Source organism: Orbicella faveolata, unplaced genomic scaffold, assembly GCF_042242905.1.
Source record: "Orbicella faveolata isolate gen_17 unplaced genomic scaffold, um_ofav_v1 contig_36, whole genome shotgun sequence".
Classification (NCBI taxonomy): domain Eukaryota; kingdom Metazoa; phylum Cnidaria; class Anthozoa; order Scleractinia; family Merulinidae; genus Orbicella; species Orbicella faveolata.
In genome coordinates, this window is record NW_028301565.1 from 3,803,739 (window position 1) to 3,823,221 (window position 19,483).

At 39.5% G+C, this 19,483-nt stretch overlaps 1 protein-coding gene and 1 long non-coding RNA gene across 3 annotated transcripts; one reads left to right on the top strand and one right to left on the bottom strand.

Annotated features, from left to right (window-relative positions):
- The first annotated feature begins 2,077 nt into the window (after positions 1-2,077).
- Positions 2,078-5,813, top strand: LOC149102056 (uncharacterized). The gene is made up of 2 exons (XR_016202440.1): positions 2,078-2,156; positions 5,578-5,813. It is a non-coding gene; the product is annotated as an uncharacterized LOC149102056 (long non-coding RNA).
- A 214-nt stretch (positions 5,814-6,027) lies between these two features.
- LOC110042585 (uncharacterized) lies at positions 6,028-18,159 on the bottom strand. 2 transcript variants are annotated; one of them, XM_020747944.2, is made up of 4 exons: positions 18,066-18,159; positions 17,274-17,350; positions 7,541-13,565; positions 6,028-6,913 (listed from the first exon to the last, which is right to left on the bottom strand). In XM_020747944.2, exon 3 carries the CDS (start codon positions 13,538-13,540, stop codon positions 7,553-7,555), a length of 5,988 nt encoding a protein of 1,995 aa, XP_020603603.2. In that variant the 5' UTR covers positions 13,541-13,565; positions 17,274-17,350; positions 18,066-18,159; the 3' UTR covers positions 6,028-6,913; positions 7,541-7,552. The 2 variants fall into 2 exon arrangements, with proteins under 2 accessions (XP_020603603.2, XP_020603601.2); XM_020747942.2 differs by having other exon boundaries at positions 17,274-17,355.
- Positions 18,160-19,483: the final 1,324 nt, after the last annotated feature.

The window sequence follows — 19,483 nt, forward strand, 5'->3', positions numbered from 1 at the left end:
TACATTAAACGAATTAAAGTTTTCTTCTTTGCCATATAATAAACATCTTATTAACCGAGCTAAGTCGGTCTGTATGGGAGAATCTTGACCTCGGTCGTGTGTACAGACCTCACTGTGTTCGGTCTGTACTCACGACCTCGGTCAAGATTCTCCCATACAGATCTCCAGCTCGGTTAATAAGAGCTAAGTAATAAATTTACATTCGGCGAGATGAAACTTCATTATTTCTAAATAATTAATTTCTAAATAATTAATTTACACACACGGTTAAATTCATTATTTCTAAATAATAAATTTACAGTCGGCGAGATGAAACTTCATTATTTCTAAATAATTAATTTCTAAATAATTAATTTACACACACGGTTAAATTCATTATTTCTAAATAATAAATTTTTAGTCGGCGAAATGAAACTTCATTATTTCTAAATAATGAATTTCTAAATAATGAATTTACACACACGGTTAAATTCATTATTTCTAAATAATAAATTTACAGTCGGCGAAATGAAACTTCATTATTTCTAAATAATGAATTTACACACTCAATGAAGTTCATTATTTATAAACAATAAATTTACACTCGGCGAGGAGAAATTCATTAACACTCAGTGAAGTTCATTATTTATAAATAATAAATTTACACACTCAGTGAAGTTCATTATTTATAAATAATAAATTTACACTCGGTGAGGTGAAATTTATTATTTCTAAATAATGAATTTACACCCCCGGCGAAGTAATTTATTTATAAATAATGGGATTTACAAACTTTATGATATGTAAATAACTATTTTAGAGATGACCTGATTTATAAATAATTGAAGTTGTTTAGTTTATTATTTATATATAATAACTCTATGGTAAAAGATTATTTATAAATCAGAACGTACCTAAAATAATTATTTACATATCAACGGACAAGTTCTTGTGTCTTATTTATAAACAAATTTTGTGGCGCTTCCAATTATTTATAAATAAGGGGAAAATGGCATAAATTCGGTCTAAATAATAAATTTACAAACGGCGCCCCATAAGATTCTTCCTAATCGATGATTTGTTATATATTTACAATGAACAACGCCTTGAGAATAGTCCGCTCTTATTAAGCCAAAGTCCCGCCATATTCTTGGAATTTCTGATTGACCTTCTCGTACTAGAAGAGCACGCACACATTAAGGGAAGAATTTTGTGTTTTCAGAAAGTTGTTCCCTCAGTAGTCGGTAAATTAAAGTCAACAAAGCTCATTTCGAGATACCTATTGCCAGTTTAACAACGTTTAACCCTAGCAGGAATGATAGTTTGATCAGCTGTCCGGCATCTATTGTAGGCCTAGGTATTTTTGCAGAATTTTCAAGGAACATGACTTTTGTCCAGCAAGTATGATAATTTTTATTAAGGTTCTCAAGGGATCACCAATCTATGAGAACATGCATTGGTCTTCGCTGACTTTTCAATAGCACTGTAATTACATTGTTATTGTATGACAGTGCTTTTAACTTAAAATAGAGAAAATTATCATACTTGCTCGACAAAAGTCATGTTCCTTTGTCCTTGTTTAATCTGCCCTGGTGAGGGGTCCGTGATTCGTTTTGGCAGCCGATCTTGCTATTTGGAGATTTTTTCAGTAATAAGAAAATTATTGGGGAAAAACTAATTAACTTCTACTTTCATAAAAGAGCTAGCATTTTGTTGACAACACAATGAGGGATTAACTTACCGCAGTGTTAAACTGAGAAGGATCGACAATGGAGAATTTTCCATAAATCACTGCCTGTCGATGTACTTTGATCTTCTGTAATCTTCGACTCCATTAGGTCGCAGGCCGGACGTATCAGGTAAGACTTCACTGAATCTTTCATCGGCTGTTATTACGAAATTACTGGTGTTATTTAAATGCCGTACAGGAACATAGTTATGCTGTGTACAAAGCTTGGGCAGTTTTGAAAATAGGGGGTTAAAGAACTTAATTGCGTCTGAAGAATATACTAAGCCAATACACACACATAATAAAGAGGGATTAACTGTGTTATCGCTTAGCATAAGCGTAATAAAAGGCGTCGGCGTGATTTTCCGTGAACTAATGATCTCCGCATCTTGATTGAACGGATTGAACGGCTTTAACCCGCTTCTTTAAATTCAGACCCCGGCCACAGGTGAGATATTCGCTGATTTTTTTTCCGGAGTCACTACTTTCCTAAGTAATTTGTTCGTTTTTAACAGTGGACAGAACCTTCGAAAAACACGTTTATTCAAAAGCCCAAAATGTTAAGGCTTTCTGACCCGATCTCCGCGCACTTTGAGAAGGCACGTACACATTGATTACAGCAGACTTCTATTCTACTAATCTATTATAAGAATTTTCGAAAAAGGTAGATAAAGGTTAAGTTTATTTCTAGCACTGCCATTTTCAAATTAGGTGAGTTGCGAGGACTCGCTCTTGGTATATTCCGCGTTGCGGTATCATATATGGCTTTGTTCTACATTAGGCAAGAATTAGCGAAAATCTTTGGGAAATAGTATATCCTTAAGGATTTGACGATAGTGTATACTTGAGTAGAATGTTTCAAGTTTTGATTTGTCGATGTGCTTTTATTTGAAGCCATCAAATAAAGTAATTGTTTTTGCTTTGCCAAGAGAGTAAAATCATTCCTTTTTGTCTTAATTAGTTTGCGAGAGGGATTGATTTGAATTCGAATATCTCTTTGTCCAGCTGTAGTTCAAGCATGAAGACTGCTTACTTGATGATCCTTTTGGCCCTTATGATTTTGTCGGTGACGTCACGGTCTGTTTACGAAGGCAAGCAGAAAGCAACTAACGCTCAATCCTCCCATAGGGGAAAAGATGGGGTTGGTACATTCACCCAGGATTTTTAGCGCACGAAAACATTAATGATAAAGTCTGCATACGAGCCAAGTGGCCCATCGGGGCGGATCGAGCCTATCCCAATTTCTGTAGCATAAAGGGACTAGGAATATTTCTACTCCGCCCTGGATGGGACGCTAGTCCATCGCAAGTTTTCATGGTACATTTATATTGTGGTAGTATGTTCAACCACCATTTTTTTTCCTACGTAGGATTCGTATCTCTCTCAGCGATCGTTTTGATCTTGCCAGAAGAGTTTGAAACGAGACAAATATTTTTCCACGAAGTAAATCCTAAGAAGCAGGAGAGCTATATGTTTTATTAATTGTTATGAAACAAAGAAAGTAAACTGGCGCAGCAATAAAATAAAATGATCGATGTATTGCCGTTCAATGCTAAAATAAATTAATAAGTCAATTTTCAGATGTGTGGATGTCATGATACAATTTTTGAATACTGTATTTACTTGGAAACAGCGGATGGAACATTGACGCCTCAGGGGTGGATCCAGGAGTCCCTGAAAGGGGTAGCTGTACACCTTAACAACTCTCGCCCTAATCAGGCGTGGATGGCGAGCACTACAGGCGCGAGCTTCTCCGGGGCCATCCTCCCCGCAAAATGTTTCCGATTTTACCCTGTAAAACAACCATTTACAGCGTTTCCGACACTTGAAAAAGTTACTTTATAACGTGTGTAAGGCATGATGTAAAATCTGGAGTTTCCTTTTTATGAACCAGAAAATCAAAACTAATAGTACTGTCGCGAAATGAGCATTGTCTTTTCCCAACTTGACATTCAGTCAACTGACGGAAGTGAAACAAACTACGCATAAAACTATTTTCTTCTATTACTTTTATGATGAGTCAAACAAATAACAAAAGAACTGCTATTTAAAGGGGGTGGGGGTTGCAACCCTTTCAACTCCTTCCCTGGATCCGCCTCTGCGCCCACTTGAAGGAACTTAGTCACGGCTCGCGCATCTTGAAAAGTTTAGCCTAAATTTTTCAAGTTCGTCGTTTCAGGTAATCTTTACATGTCAATCTTCTTCATCCTCAACCATCCTTGTTCCTTTGTGGTTTTTAATCTCTTTGGTGTTTTTCACCTTAGCAAACTACTATTTTCAGGTTTCCTTCATGATCAATTCAAAGGCAACAGTGCACACCACCAAAATAACTTAAAATATCGTGACTGAGCTCCGTTAAGGTCCTTAAATTGACTTTTCGGCTCTTTCAGACACCGCAGACCTTCTTGGAGAATACTACAGTGATGTAATTAATGATCCGCGTCCTTGCAACGGGAATGAAACTTGTTTTCACGAGTGCAAAGATAGCGGTAAAACAGATAAATAGTGTAATGCAGAATGCGATTGTCCATAAAAAAGGATGTGTTTTGTGCTGAGAAAAATCGCTGTTAAGTGTGATGAAGATTAAAATCCGCTGTTTTTCTAATATTTGACTACATTCTGTTATGCCTACGTCCGCCAACAATCTCTTTCAATGCTGGAGATTTTTGTATTAATTAGCTCAGCTTCATACGATGCCTGACTTAAGTCAAGTCAATGATATTTGGAACTGCAGAATAGTAACGATGAAAAGAAAAATAGAAACTACTGATATTTTGAACTATCTATTCTTCTTGTTGCTACCTATTCGCTTTCGAGTTGTGTATTTGCCAAATCCTAAGCTCTCTCGAGAAGACACCTAGTGAATGAACAAAAGAACTAAAGCTTTAAAGACAGTTTTGACGAGTTTCATCTTATTTTGGAATAAATTATTGCTGACTCAATTTTCTCACTGTAACTTCTAATGGCGAGGGGAACAATAAACGCTTAATGGCTAGCCCTAAGAGAAACAGTGAGTTTTGGTGTTACCAGCTAATTTCCCCAAAGGTTGCTTCAACAGCATAACGAATTCGGTGTCAAAGGTGATCTCATACGTATTATGTAACATCAAGAGAAGATCAATGTACCTCTTGGTGACATATTCTAATGGCCGGTTTTGGGGAAGCAGGGATGGCGCAGTGGTGAGAGCGCTCGTCTCCCACCAATGTGGCCTAGGTTTGATTCCGGCCCGGTACCACATGTGGGTTGAGTTTGTTGTTTTTTTTCGCCTCGTTTCGAGGATTTTTCTCTGAGTTCTCCGGTTTTCTTCCCTCCACTAAAACCAAAACTCCAAATTCCAATTCGCCCCAGGACAGAGGACCCGGATGAAAACCAACTAAGGCTAATGTAGCTTCCTCTCTAAATAATTTTTAGGGTCCCTGCAGTGTAAGAGAGTAAAATCATTTTGTTTGTGCTTGTTTTTGTTTTATCAATTTACTTGTTTCAGATTGTTCAATATTTCTTTGCTAGTAGTTCAAGCACGAAGACTCCTTATTTAGTGATCCTTTTCGCTCTTATAATTTTGTCAGTGACGTCACGGTCTGTTTACGAAGCTATCGTGTTGAACTTGCCACGAGAGTTTGAAACGAGACAATTATCTTTCCACGAAATAAATTCTCAGAAGCAGGAGGCCATATGCTTTAATTTCTATGAAAGGAAAGTGGCAGTAAAATAAGGCTAAGGTCTGCTGTTACGGCAATGCTGGGCTGTAAAAAACAACATTAAAAAGCCGATTTTCAGATGTGTACATCTTAATAATGCTTGCCTGGAAACAGCGGATGCAATTTTGATGCCCACTTAATGTCACTTAACTATGACTTTTCATTTCTCAGACACCGCAAACCTTTCTGAAGACACGGCTGAAGAATACTACAGAGATGTAATCAATGATCCGAGTCCATACAACATTGTGGAAAATTGTGTTGACGAGTGCTTAGAGAACGGGAAGACAGATGTTGAGTGTCGCGATGAATGCAACTAGCGACTGTCCTAGATGAAAAAGATGTGTTTTGTGCTGAGAAATTTCGCTAGCAAGTGTGATGACCAATAAAATCCGTTGTTCTCCTAATATTTGCGTCCATTCTGTTATCTCTACTCATGCTAAAAACTGACCGAATTTAAACTAGAGACGAATTAGTCGTATGACACAAAGTTGAACCGTCTAAATCTCCCCTAAAGAAAAACTGAATTGAAAAAATATATCAACATTTCCAAGTGTAACCTTCAGTCGAGTAATTTGCATAAATTCGAAACGGACCATGTTTTGCAAAGCTGATAAAAGGTTATGTTAAGGTATGATAATTTCAATTTATTTCCTTGAGCTTAACTTACACGTCATGAAAACAGGATAAAGCAGACAGAATATTCGGCTTCTACAATCATCACATATTCAAGTAATGCTCTCGGAAATTATGCTATATGCATTGTAAGAAGTCTATGATCGAACTCATTAGCAAGTATATATTATAACTTTGATCAGCAATTGTTATCTAATAACAAATGAAATAACTGACTGAAAAAATAACTGAATGAGTTTTAAACAAATGCCTGTCCTACAAAGTTCCTTCCCATGGAACTCGAAAGCGACAACGCAATAGTGACTCCATGCAAACGATACTGGCTCTGACTGAAATGTTTACACTAATATAAATAATAAATTCTCTGTCTCAGCCTACAGAGAAACTTAACTTTTTCGTACAGAATAAGTAAAATAAGCACTGTGTCAAAGCCAATCACGGCTGAAATCAGCATTGACTAGCTCGGGGAGCCAATGCAAAGTCGAAAATTTGTTTCCAGCTGATCAAACCATTACTTTTGGTAACGGTACAACCGTTTTACTATTGAGTCATACCAGGTCTTAAGGCAGTATGCATGTTAGTGTGAATTGATTTATGGATCATTTTGGTAAGAACAACTTGAAATTATTTATATATTTGCTATACACAAAAGCAAACTATGCCTCGTGAAATTAGAGATCATCAATTAAAGACCATTAAAGGGTTCGCGAGGATTCTAGCAGAGAAAAGACTAAGGAATTGTTGGCAGATTTTTGTTAATGTCTACAACACTCGAAACACTGTTTTCTTTGTGCTCCACGCAGCAATCACCATAGCGTACAAATTCATCTTTGCTGGCTGAAATAAAAGGGACCATTTGCTGTGTTTTCATCTGCAAAAGAATTCAAGATAAGACAAATTAGAGGTGTTGGGAGCGCTATAAAGATACAACAACGGCGGGGACAAATGCTATCTCTGTTTTGAAGATAATTTTTAAACGAGCCGTTGCCGGGAAACTAATGAATTGTCATCAATAAACCAAACCAATTCTCAAGTTCTCAAGTGGATTAAGAGCATGCACATAGAAATGAATAGCTACCTATCTTATAGCCAAGAAGTCCTTTTAATTTTAAGAATGGCGATCCTAGCTACATCCGCGAAAATAATCGTCCAGTGAAAGAGAATGAGCTATTCCGTCGACAGAACTGTTCAGTACGAGCAAAAGTGAGAAAGTGCTATTGTTATACTGTCAGTGAAAGCTTTTGACATTTCTTCCTAAAATAAATGCGACCCGAGTTAAACCATATGCGAACTGCCTCACTGCAGCTTTCTCCGCGGATTTAAACTCACCATTATGAACCGAAAACCAAATTGTTGAAAAAGTAACACACACGCTACTCATGTATGTCCAGTTGACTTGCCACATATGAATGCATTTCCAGCAGGATGGTGTTACACCAGAAGGAAAATTACGATAGATTACAGGGTAAAAATTAGTCCTAATACTACTGATACTCACACCAGTCATTCGTCAATCAAATGTAACATCGTCTCCAAGGAGGACAAAAGCAGCCCAGTGCCTGAAGTGCTTGTATATTGCTGACTCTCTTAATTTCTTTACGGAGAGGTGAAGCGCCTCGCTTGCACTCTTTTGGTCCCGCATTAAACTCCTGTAGAACACGTTCATGAAGACTTTGGTAGCTGCATCGTTAACAGGCCATAGCGACATCAAAACGGAGCGAGCACCAGATCCAAGAAACGCCCGAGCTATTCCGACAACTCCCTCGGCTGTCATGATCTTACCACGACCACTATTACAGCAGCTGAGTACTACCAGCTTGGCCTTTATGCCGACTTTTGCTACGTCCTCCATTGTCAGCATGAAATCTCCCTTTTTGACGATTTCAGCGGTACGGTCATTTGGCGCAAGGGCAATTTCTCCTCTCTCTGCATCACCATGGGCTGCAATATGCACTAGCCCTACTTCCTGGATTCTTTTCAATACTTCAGCCTTAGTGGCTTGCTCTCCAATAAGCTTGAAGTATGGTGCTGGAACATACCGGGAGACCATATCTGCTTCAGTTCTGGCATTTGGTAGAGGTTTCAAAACCCCGACTTTTCCATCAAATTCCACAAGGCCAACCGTCGGATCGCCCACAATCAATGCCCCAGTTTGAGACTGGTAATTTTCTGGGAAACTTTGAATGACCTGAAGTGATGTCAAAGAGGGAGTGAGGCGGATTCGATATGTTTGTGACAAGTAATTTCCATCGGAATCTTGCAAGGCTGCAAATGGGACCAAGAACAATCCTCCTTCTGGGACAATGACAATCTCTGGACCTTGGATAAGATCAGCAATGGGCGCAATGATCATTTGGTACAACCTTTTCAGATTGGCTTCTCTTTCTTCTTCTTCGTTACCCCGGAAATGGTGCTGACTGGTTGCTTCACTTTGTTCCTCTGCTGTTGACGATTCGTCTTCATAGAATGCTGACAAGGATCTGTCATCGTATTCTTCTCTGTCGTCTGTTGGCAAGGATTTCAAAGTGATCGCTACCAGATCTCGCAAAGACTTTTCTTTCTCATTTGCTGACAGCTCTGTTCCAATCTTGAAGTTTATTTTGCCACCCTTTTCCATGACCCAGAGATAGATTTGCTCCGTTATGATGCTCATGAAGAGAAAATCACTCCGCTGCTTTTCCAAGAGGCTTGCCAACGAACTCAGAGTGAATTCACTTGTTTTGTTAACCTCCTGGATTCCAAAATTCGAGTATAGCAAATCTAAGAGAGCACGAGCCCGTCCCCGTTCCGCTGTACAGAGGGCATCATCTACCTTACCAAGGAAAATCAACGTCTCTGTCAGTCCCTTGTAAAATGAAATGTTTTGATCATCTAATGAGAGCTTGTCTTCATCTTTAAGAGACTTTCTTACATTTTCGTGGCCTTCAATGCTCCCAAAGAAATAGTCGGATGCTTTGGAGAAACTTTTCTCCTGAAAATGGCTCATGGCTAAGCCGCATAAAACCAGGTGTTCTCTTCCTTTCAATCCAGTCTCTTTCACGATTTCAAGTCCTCTTTCTAAGTACTCGATGGCCTTCTCATGTTGGCCAAGAGCATAATGAACATTGCCAAGGTTGACGTAAGAAATTCCTTCTCCTTCTCTGTCGCCTACATCTTTTCTGATTTTAAGAGCCTTCTCCTGAAAATGTACTGAGGCATCATATTGGCCAAGAGCATTGTATATACTGCCGAGGTTGTTGTATGATGCAGCCTCGCCTTTCCTGTCTTGTATTTCAATGCAGATCTCGAGTGCCTTGTTTTGATACTCGATTGCTTTTTCATATTGGCCGAAGGCACGGTATATGCCTGACATGTTCGTGTAGGATGCTCCTTCGCCATCCTTGTCTTCGATCTCTTCATCAATTTTCAATGACTCCTTTTGATACTTCAGAGCTTTGTCGTACTGGCCAAGAGCAAGATACACAGTACCAAGGCCACTGTAAGAGTGTGATTTGGCTTTCCTGCTGCCAATTACTTCGCTTATCTCAACTGCTTTCTCGAAATAGTCAAGAGACGTCTTATATTGGCCAAGAGTGATGTATTCGTATCCAAGAGCGCGGTAGGATCTTCCCTCTCCATGTCTGTCAGCGGTTGCTCTCCTGATTTCCACTTCTCTCTCGTGATATTTGATCGACATCTCAATTTTCACCCCAGATTCTCTCGGAATGGGATCGACTCCTCGGACTGCATCGATGATTCCACATGAGAATTTTTCACGCTCAATAGATTTTTCGTAAAGATCACAAATGTAGTACACACACTGAACAGGTCGCTCGTCAGATTGACCTTCCTGTTGTCTCTCTCCAGAGTCGTGCTTAATCGCCTGCGCTTTCTCTAGGTAAATGGAAGCTTCCTCGTGTTCGCCAAGTGCATTGCATAAGGTGTATAGATTCTGGTAGGATGCAACTTCTTCTTGCTTGTCCCCAATTTCTTTGCTGATCTCCAGACATTTTGTGTAACACGAGATAGACTTTTCCAGTTGGCCCTGAAGATGATAAGCACTGCCAAGGTCTTTGTAAGATCTCAACTCTCCTCTTGTGGCATAAATCTCTTTACAGATCCCTAACGCTTTTTCATGATGCAACAGGGACTCCTCGTATTGACTAAGGGCGCAAAACGTACTGCCAAGGTTGCTGCACGACGCTGCTTCTCCATGTTTGTCTCCGATCTCCTTAAAGATGCTAAGCGCCATCTCTTGATACTCAACTGATTTCTCAAATTGCTTTTGAACATGATAGATTGTGCCTAAATTGCTGTAAGACGTTCCTTCTCTTTTCCTGTCTCCAGCTGCCTTACTGAATTCAAGCACTTTCTCTTGGTGTTGGATTGATTTTTCTAAACGGCGAGAAAAATAATTTGCTGTACCGAGCGCATCGTGGGAGCGTATTTCACCTTCTCTATTGCCGACGGCTGAGCAAATTTGAAGGGCTTCCTCTAGATTCTCGATAGACTTCTCATAGTCGCCGGTGGTGATATACAAAAGGCTAAGGCTGCTGTGACACGATTCCTGCCCTGCTTTGTCTCCGAATTCTTTCTTGATGTTAAGAGCCCTTTCAAAACAGTCAACAGAGTTCTGATGCTGACCAAAAATGTAATATAATATGCCAAGGTTGTTGTAAGAAATTCCTTCTCGTACTTTATCGCCAACTTCTTTATAGATCGCGAGTGCCTTCCCTTCGTAACAGAGTGACTTCTCATATTCCCATTTAGAGTGATACACAACACCAAGGTTGGTGTATGACGTTCCTTCTCCTTGTTTGTCCTTAATTTCCTTGCTGATTTCAAGCGCCTTCTCTTGACATTCAATTGACTTTTCATGGTGCCCAAGTAGTAGGTAGACAAGACCGAGGTTATTGTAGGACGTTATTTCCCCTTCTTTGTCACCAATTTCTTTTCTGATTTCAAGACTTCTGTTACAGGATACGATAGACTTCTTGATCTCATTGAGTGCACAGTACGCGGAGCCTAGATTATTGTGGGAGGTTCCTTCTCCTTTCTTGTCACCAATGGCTTTCCGGATTTCGAGACTCTTCTCATGATTTTCAACAGCCTTTTGATACTGGCCGATATCATAATAAAGATTTCCAAGTTGGCTGTATGATCTTCCTTCAGCCCCTCTGAAACCAGTCGTTCTAAAGATCTCGATTGCCTTCTCTGCGCACTCAACTGACTTCTCAAATTGACCGACAGCATGGTACAAGATACCAAGAAGCTCGTAGGATCTTCCTTCTGCTGGTTTATATCCCGGTAGAGTTTTGCAGATTTCCAGGGCTTTCTCTCTGTATTTGACAGATTTATCATATTGGCCAAGAGCTTTATACAGAATACTGAGCTTGCTGCATGATGTTTCTTCTTTCTTTTTGTCACACAGTGTTTCGCAGATGTCGAGGGCTTCCATGTGGCACTCAATCGCTTCTTTATACTGGCCCAGAGCTTTATACACATCACCAAGATTGGTGTACAATTGTAGTAGTTGTTGCTTGTCACACATGGATTCGCTGACTTGAATAGCTTTCTTAAACTGCCCGATACATTTATCATATTGGTTATGTTCGCGGTAAATACTTGCAAGATTGACGCACGAAGTAACCACTCCACGTTTGTCGTCAATGGCTTCTTTTACAGCAAGTGCCCTTTCTTCACACTCAATCGCCTTTCCATATTGCCCACGAGCGTACCACAAGAGACACAGATGACTTTGGGATGCTATCTCACCCAGCTTATTGCCAATCTCTTCACTGATTTCGAGGCTTTTCTTGAAATAATCAACTGCTTTGTCGTACTGCTGTAATTTGCTGTATACACTACCGAGGTTGTTGTAAGATGTCCCTTCCCCTCGTCTGTCGCCAATTTCTTTCCTGATAGCCAGCGCCTCCTCGTGATTCTGGATTGACTTCTCATACTGGCCAAGCTCGTAGTAGACGCTGCCAAAGTTGTTGTATGATGCTGCTTGTCCTTGCTTACTACCGATCGCTTTTCTTATCTCAAGACCTTTCTCGTAATAGACCAATGCCTCTTGGTACCGTTCGAGATCACTGTAAACGCTGCCTAGCTTGTTATACGATTCTCCCATCCTTTCCTTTCCCCCAGTCGTTTCGTAGATTTCAAGGGCTTTCGCTTGACATTCAATGGACTTCTCAAACTGGCCAAGAGAGCTATATACGTCACCAATGCTACTGTAAGTCACCCCTTCGGCCTCTTTGTCCCCGATTTCTTGACTGATTTCTAGAGATTCCTGTAGTGAGTCCAGCGACTTTTGATAATTAGCAAGAGCTTCATGTACGTTACCGAGGTTTAGGTAGGCTCTTCCTTGTCCATGTCTGTCTCCTATTTCTTTGAAGACCTCAATGCCTTTCTGGTAGTAGTTTAACGATTTCTCGTATTGACTAAGAGCATAAAACATCGTACCAAGATTATTGTACATCGTTCCTTCTCCATGTTTGTCTCCCAGAGATTGGGCGATCTCGAGGCTTTTTTCATAATACTCCAGACATCTTTGGGATTGACCAAGGGCTTTATATGCTGCAGCCATGTTGCTGTAAGATTTGCCTTTCCCGCGTGTGTTTCCTATCTCTGTACAAATTTCAAGACTTTTGGTAGAGTTATCCATCGCTTTCTCATATTCACCGAGGGCAAGAAAAACTGTGGCAAGACTGCTGTAGGACATACCTTCTCCGGGTTTATTGCGCGATTCCTTGCTTATTTCAAGACCTTGCTGCAAGTATCTGAGCGATGTATCATACTCGCTAAGAGCACGGTGCACTTCGCCGAGGCTGTTGTAAGCATTCCCTTCTCCTTTCCTGTCTTCGGTTTCTTCGCTTATCTTGAGAGCGTTCTTTTGGCAATCGATGGATTTCTCATACTGACTGAGAGCATGGTAAACATTACCAAGAAGATTATAACATCGCCCCTCGCCGCGTTTGTCTTCTAGTACTTGTCTTATTTTCAGCTCTTTCTCGAAGCTAGATATCGCCTTGTCATAGTGACCAGTAGAGTAATACACTTGACCGAGCTCGCTGTACGAATCTCCTTCTAGACTTTTGTTGCCAATTTCTACACTTATCATAAGTGCATTTTCAATATGCTCAATCGATTTACCGTGCAAACTGAGAGCATAGAATGCACCAGCAAGATTTCTGTGCGCTTCCCCTTCTTCTCTTCTGTCTTCAACTTCTTTGCTTAATGAGAGCGCTTTTTCGAAATACTCGATGGATTTGTTATGCCTGCCGAGAGAATCATAGGCGCCTCCAAGCTTGCTGCATGTACTCAATTCTCCAGCTTTGTTTCCGATTTCGCTAAAAACCGAGAGCGATTTTTCAAAATACTCGATGGATTTCTCTTGTTGACCTAGATCACGGTAGAGGCTGCCGAGGTCGATGTAAGAGTTCCCCTCTGCCTCTTTGTGTCCGGTTTCCTTGTAGAGTTTTAAGGCTTCAAGTATTTTCTCCACTTTCTCCATGGCAAGAAGTTCCTTTTTAATGAGACTGAAAATCAAGGAACAATTTTCAATAATTTTCCCGGGAACTTCGCAAGACGTTTGCCACTTCAGTTCTTTTTTTATAAAATTAAATTTGCCTTATGATTCAGTCAAAACCCGTACGGGAGTTATTCGTAACTATTGCTCATCAAAACCAAACAAGCAAGATCACCGATCTGGTCTGTTCACTCCAGATCCTCGCATAATTGAAATTAACAGACCTTCCCTATTTGAAATTAACGTTGCGACCGTAGGTACCTGCGCACGTGTTATTCCTACGACCAGATGTCGTCGACAAGAAGGCCAAGCTATGAGTTGCCACTGGCATAGCATTTTATTGTATATATTTATTGTGGATACAAGTAAGATAAAGGCCGTGAATAAAATCAATATCTGGTTTCCTGGTTGGATCACTGAAGATCATTTGCAGCCTTTCCAAAACTCCCTAACATACACGAAATCTAGGTCTTCCATGCAAAGAGAAATGAAAGCCACCAGAATGTTTCCGAGGATTCTGGAAGCCTTCTGAAGACCAATCGAGGTCGAGTTTTCCATAGATTGCCGAAGTATACTCAAAATAATTCGAAGATTTATTACAATCGAAGGTTGCCAAAGAATATCTCAAGAAAATCATACGAGGTAATCCGAATTTCCATGTTTAAGTCGCTGAAGCTTTATGAGAGGACCGAATATCACATAAAGGATTTTTTTGCTAATGTTTTCACTAACTCCAATTATACTTTTGATATACGTGATATTAAAAAACTTGTGACCTAAATCGATAGCAGACTCTTCACGGTACGGTGCCGTACATCAAAACCAAACCAATTACTTAACAATTACACCACGACTCCACCAATTTCAACCCGTAGTAAAAGTAAAACCAAAACCGAATTGCCTGATTACTTACGACACTCAATTGAAAACCGCCTAACATGAAATAATGAACTTGAATTACAAATGCATTTACTCAATCAATCGCAAAGAACAGAGCTTGAGTAGCCTGCGCAGCAAGCGTTTCCGTGGGGTTTGGTAGCAAAGAAAGACCGAGGAACGGGATTTTCGGTGTTTTGTCTGCGCGGAAAATGGGGCGAGAACCAAAAAAAAGAAGGAGGGGGGTGGGAGAGGGGAAGGAAGGAAACGCTTGCAGACAAACCCCTGGATTTTGAAAACCTCCGTTCGCCAGCGAACGGAGCTCGTGATTGGCTGGGCTAGTCCAATATTATTGACATGTGTCGATCAAAGGTATTTTAATACCTTTGAGTGCCAGACAAAAGGGGAAGACGCGTTCGAAGCTTGGTTACAAAACGCTTCAACTTTTCTCGCTGAACGAGGATTTAGTCGTCAGCTTCGACAGTACGGTAGAAATCCTGTAATGCAATGCCGACGCTTTGGTTTTTCGAAGCTTGCACATTATTGCAGAAGCAGGCGCGACACAATTTGCAGCTGTTCCTTTAATTTTAACATCACTTTCTTGAATGCCACATGCGCCAAGGACAAGATAATAAACCACGGGACAGAAAATTAGCACTACTGCGTGGGAAAACTTAGTGATTTCGTCTGGCTTGTTACAAGGCAACATGTTGTTGTAGGTACTGCGACATTTCATTAGAAGCATTTTTGTTGACAGCATTTAGAACCTCTGGCTACAATTCTGAATGATTTGTTACAGTGTTACTGTTAGCTGCGGCATGCCAGTTTTTGTCACATATTTGCCTTACCAAAAATTTAGTCGTCTCGTCGCGGGGAATTCTTACGAGGACATTTTATAAACAACTTTGACTTGGAGGTCTCCTAGGGGAAGATTATCTTTATTCAGTTACTGGTCAAGATTATCGTTATTTCTCCTCTCAGATGTTTGAAGCTTCTCCTGCTCAAATTCCAAAGTTTGCCGAGAAGACTTTCCGTTGTTTGTTTTTGTTGCAGCGATAACAATCGAACCGATTTGCGGATCTGGCGTTTCCAGCAAACGCTTCTTTACTGGAACTGCCTTTGTGAGAGTTGACTTGCTAATGTTACTTTGTATCGATTCCTGGACGAATGAATACAGTGATCCAAGATTTCGAATCATGCGAGCACAAGGATTACTAACGCGACTGGAATACTTCTCACAGTTTAACTTTCAGCCAGATTTGTGCTAAAACTTCACCCTTGCAGTCCTTCCTTTTAGACGGATTGAGTAGCTTGATTAAAAAATTACCAAATTTAATTCATCGAGATTTCTCCGTTCCCACCGTGCGCTCGTTGTTTCAGACATATTTTGACAAGTAAAGTTTATTTTGGTTCAAAGTTCACTTCCGCTACGGAAGGCCGAAGATTTTATTGGTTAATTTATGACAGCCGATGACAGCACGAAATCTCAGTGTGCGCGTTCAGGCATGAAAGGCCAAGTGGGCGGTTTTCAAAATCCAGGGGTTTGTCTGCAAGCGTTTCCTTCCTTCCTCCCCCTCCCCATCCCCCCTCTTTTACTCGCTCCATTTTTCGCGCTGTAATATTCTTTGCTCCCCAACACCACAGAAACGCTTGCTACGCAGGCTAGAGCTTGAGTCAACACTCCACGTAAATGCAAGGGTAACAACAACAACATCAATAACAACAACAACAACAGCAGCAGCAACAAAAAAAAAACAATAATCACAACAACATCTTTATTACTCTCATTACAAATATTATTACAGTTACAGTATAATTAAATTCAGGACAGGTTGTTCAAATAAGGTAACTTTTGTAATCATTTGTTTTTAATGAGACTGAAGGCGAAATGACCCGTTAGATTTTCGGGTTAGCCTCCAGCCTTGTTATGTCTGGTTGTAAGACAGGAAAGATGAAGGAAGAGTTTACAGTTTACAGTTTAGTTTAAGTAGGCAAAAAAACGAGAAGTAGTACAACAAATAGCGCAAGCCATACCCACATAGAAAGTCCTATCAGCTCGAAGAATCTCCTAGCATTTCGCCTAAGAGTTAATACCTTATGCGGGAAATTGGAGTTCTCAATTTTTCATATAACTGACCTACTGCTGCAGTTAGAAGGACTATCTGATCTGAAATGCTTTTATAATAATAATAATAATAATAATAATAATAATAATAATAATAATAATAATAATAATAAAGTTTTTTGGGCGCATTTAAAAAAACTCAATGCGCTTACATTACTATAAAAAATAAATTAGTTAAATCCTATAAAATATTTCTAATAACAGTAATAAATAAAATAAATGAAATAATTAGTTAAAATACAGTTTCTCATAAAATAAAATAAATCAGAAGTAGGATTTCCGAAACAAGAATGTTTTGCAGGCTAAAGCTAGAGCAAGAAGGGAAGATTCAGGCGTCCTTCCTTGAAACAGTTAAATTAATTTAAAGCAACAGAATGCAAGAGGATTTGTTTCCAGCAGGAACCAATTTGAAGTTCGGTCAACAGAGGTCCTTCGGTTAAATATCATATCCATAATTGATTTTATACGAAATCTGACATCAAATCATTGTAAACAGTGTCTTAATGCTAAACTCAGTTGAATAAATTTCAAATGCGCGTTCTCGAAGATGTCATGAATTCATCGAACATTCATTCCTTTTATGCCTGATCGCTCACAGAATATTCAAAACAGCACCACAGGGAAGAAACTGCGGTATAATTTAACATTTAAGAATTTATGCAACAAGTGCTTTTCAAGTAAAAGAAATATCAAATACAGGGAATTCCACTTACTTACCTGAGAGACAAATGAGGTTTGTAATGACACCAATGCCTCCCCAAAGACCTCAGAGTAACTCAAGCGCTAGAAAGCAACTGCACTGATCAATGAAATAAAGAAAACACGCTGACGATCGGTGTTGAGACTCTAGAATTAAATTCTGACGCATAACATTTAAAAGGCTAAGATCTAGAATCCCTACTGTAGAGCTGGTTGACGGCATTATTTCCATAATCAAACCCATGCAGTGTGTGACAAATAACAAGCAATTCATTTCACTAGTTGTGAAGTTGAATGCGAAGTCAAAATCGATCCATCGATTTGCAGAAAACTGAAGTAGGCTATATAAATACGAACTGATAGAATAAACTGACCTGCTGAGGGTCTCCTGTCAAAATCTGTACTTATAATGTGAATAAACGCCATGGAAATTCAGTCAATTTATGAGATGGATCGCATATTTAATTCACCGTAGAAGTATCCGGCAAAACCCGGAAGCCGTACAAGTGATACAATGCAAGTTCTTTCCACGGTTGCTTATTTCACAGTTGCTCTGGCCTGTTGACATTGATTATGAAAAGACTCTCAAACAAAGATCTTATCTTATCCTAGCCTTAATTATATTTCAGAGGCCAAAGTTATAAGAAAGGTAAAGCGTTAAGGCTTTATTGTTTGGTTTAATGGGAGACTGAAATGTACTCGCAGTTTGATGATACTTTCAATAATACTGTACACTGAATTCTTTAGATCTGCTAGTGAAACAGACCATCATACTAGAAGGTTGGTTAAGCATTGTATCTTGTCACTCACCTGTGTGTAAGCTGCAAGCAGTTGTTTGAGAGATAAAGAGTTCAGTATTGCCGAATACGAAGAAAACTACGAAAGCGAAAGTAATGAAAATGTAATCGGGAGGTCTCTTCGTCGTGCCCAGATTCCACCCGAGCGATTGCCTCCCCGAGAAACTTGGTTCTAGCCTGTTTTACATCGGAATGATGCTCTCTTCTCCGCATGCAGAGGTTGGAAACGCTCGTTATATAAACAGCCGCTGTGGATTGGCATGTAAGCTGGAATGCAGACTTTCCCTACATCATTATGATATGTCCTCCTGGAAGCTATAAATGCCGTGTATATTTCTCTTTCTCCATTTGGCTCAGGGGAAGCTATAATCTATGCTTGAAAACTTCTTTTGATGTCCTCGCTAGCTTGATCTATTTGTGTTGGGAAGTTCCCAGCCAGTCAAAATGAGACATGCAATTGTCAAGCTACGAGCTCGTTCACTTTCAGTTTTGCGGCATTCATACAGTCAAGGAATAAAAAGGCGAGAAAACGGGTTTATTGTAGAGTTTATTTCAAAGAACGACTTATTAAAGAAGGGGTTTTGAGAAGCCTTAGCTTGTCTGAATTATGCCGAGACCCGTCCATGATAAATTGTACTAATAGCATTTCAGTTTCCTAAGTTTACAATAAATGAATTTATGAACTGGACATTTTAACCTTTCAACTGAGATACTACACAATATATACTCCAGATACAGGATGTAAACATTGAAAACAGCTACAACTAGTGATCTCGGACTTGATGCCAAAAAACCGTAGGCACGCTTAAATCCTATCTGTTTCTTTTCATGAAGCTTTTTCCCGAAAAAAGAGCGACTATTGTTTTCAATTCTTTAGCAAAAATCTTGTTCTCTAATTAACGTTTTCTAATTCGCTTGTTTCTGGTTAGTGATCGATGTGTCATATGCAATACGAAATGGGAATTTAGTTTGAAAACGAAAATCGCAAGACACAATATTCTACAGTTTCAGAGTAAACCCAAAATAACGAACTGAGTGCTAACCGATCTTAAGGTGCATCCCATACTCAAAATGTTAATTCTCATTACTGGTTTCAAATTCTCATATTCTCTTAATATTAATTAATAAGAAATAATGCATTTATTTGAATTTGATGTTTCCAATAGCAAACTTGTTCCAGAGTCGAAGAATACCCTGCGATGCAAAATGGAGACACATTCTTTCAACATTGATCTGTTTTCAGCCTAGAGATAAAAGAAATGTCAAAAAACAACCCTGTTTTACCCTCACTTAGTAAACTGACGAATTTACGGTCGTGTTATACATACCCCGGAGTTTAACAATTTCACAAATTTTCAGAAAACAGCAATAATTTGCAGTGGTTTCGCATTTGTTTAAGAAATCTTGTAGGAACGTGAACGTTCTTCTCTG

Coding starts and splice junctions, on each gene's coding strand:
- LOC110042585 (XM_020747944.2), bottom strand. CDS start 13,540: ATGGAGAAAGTGGAGAAAATACTTGAAGCCTTAAAACTCTACAAGGAA.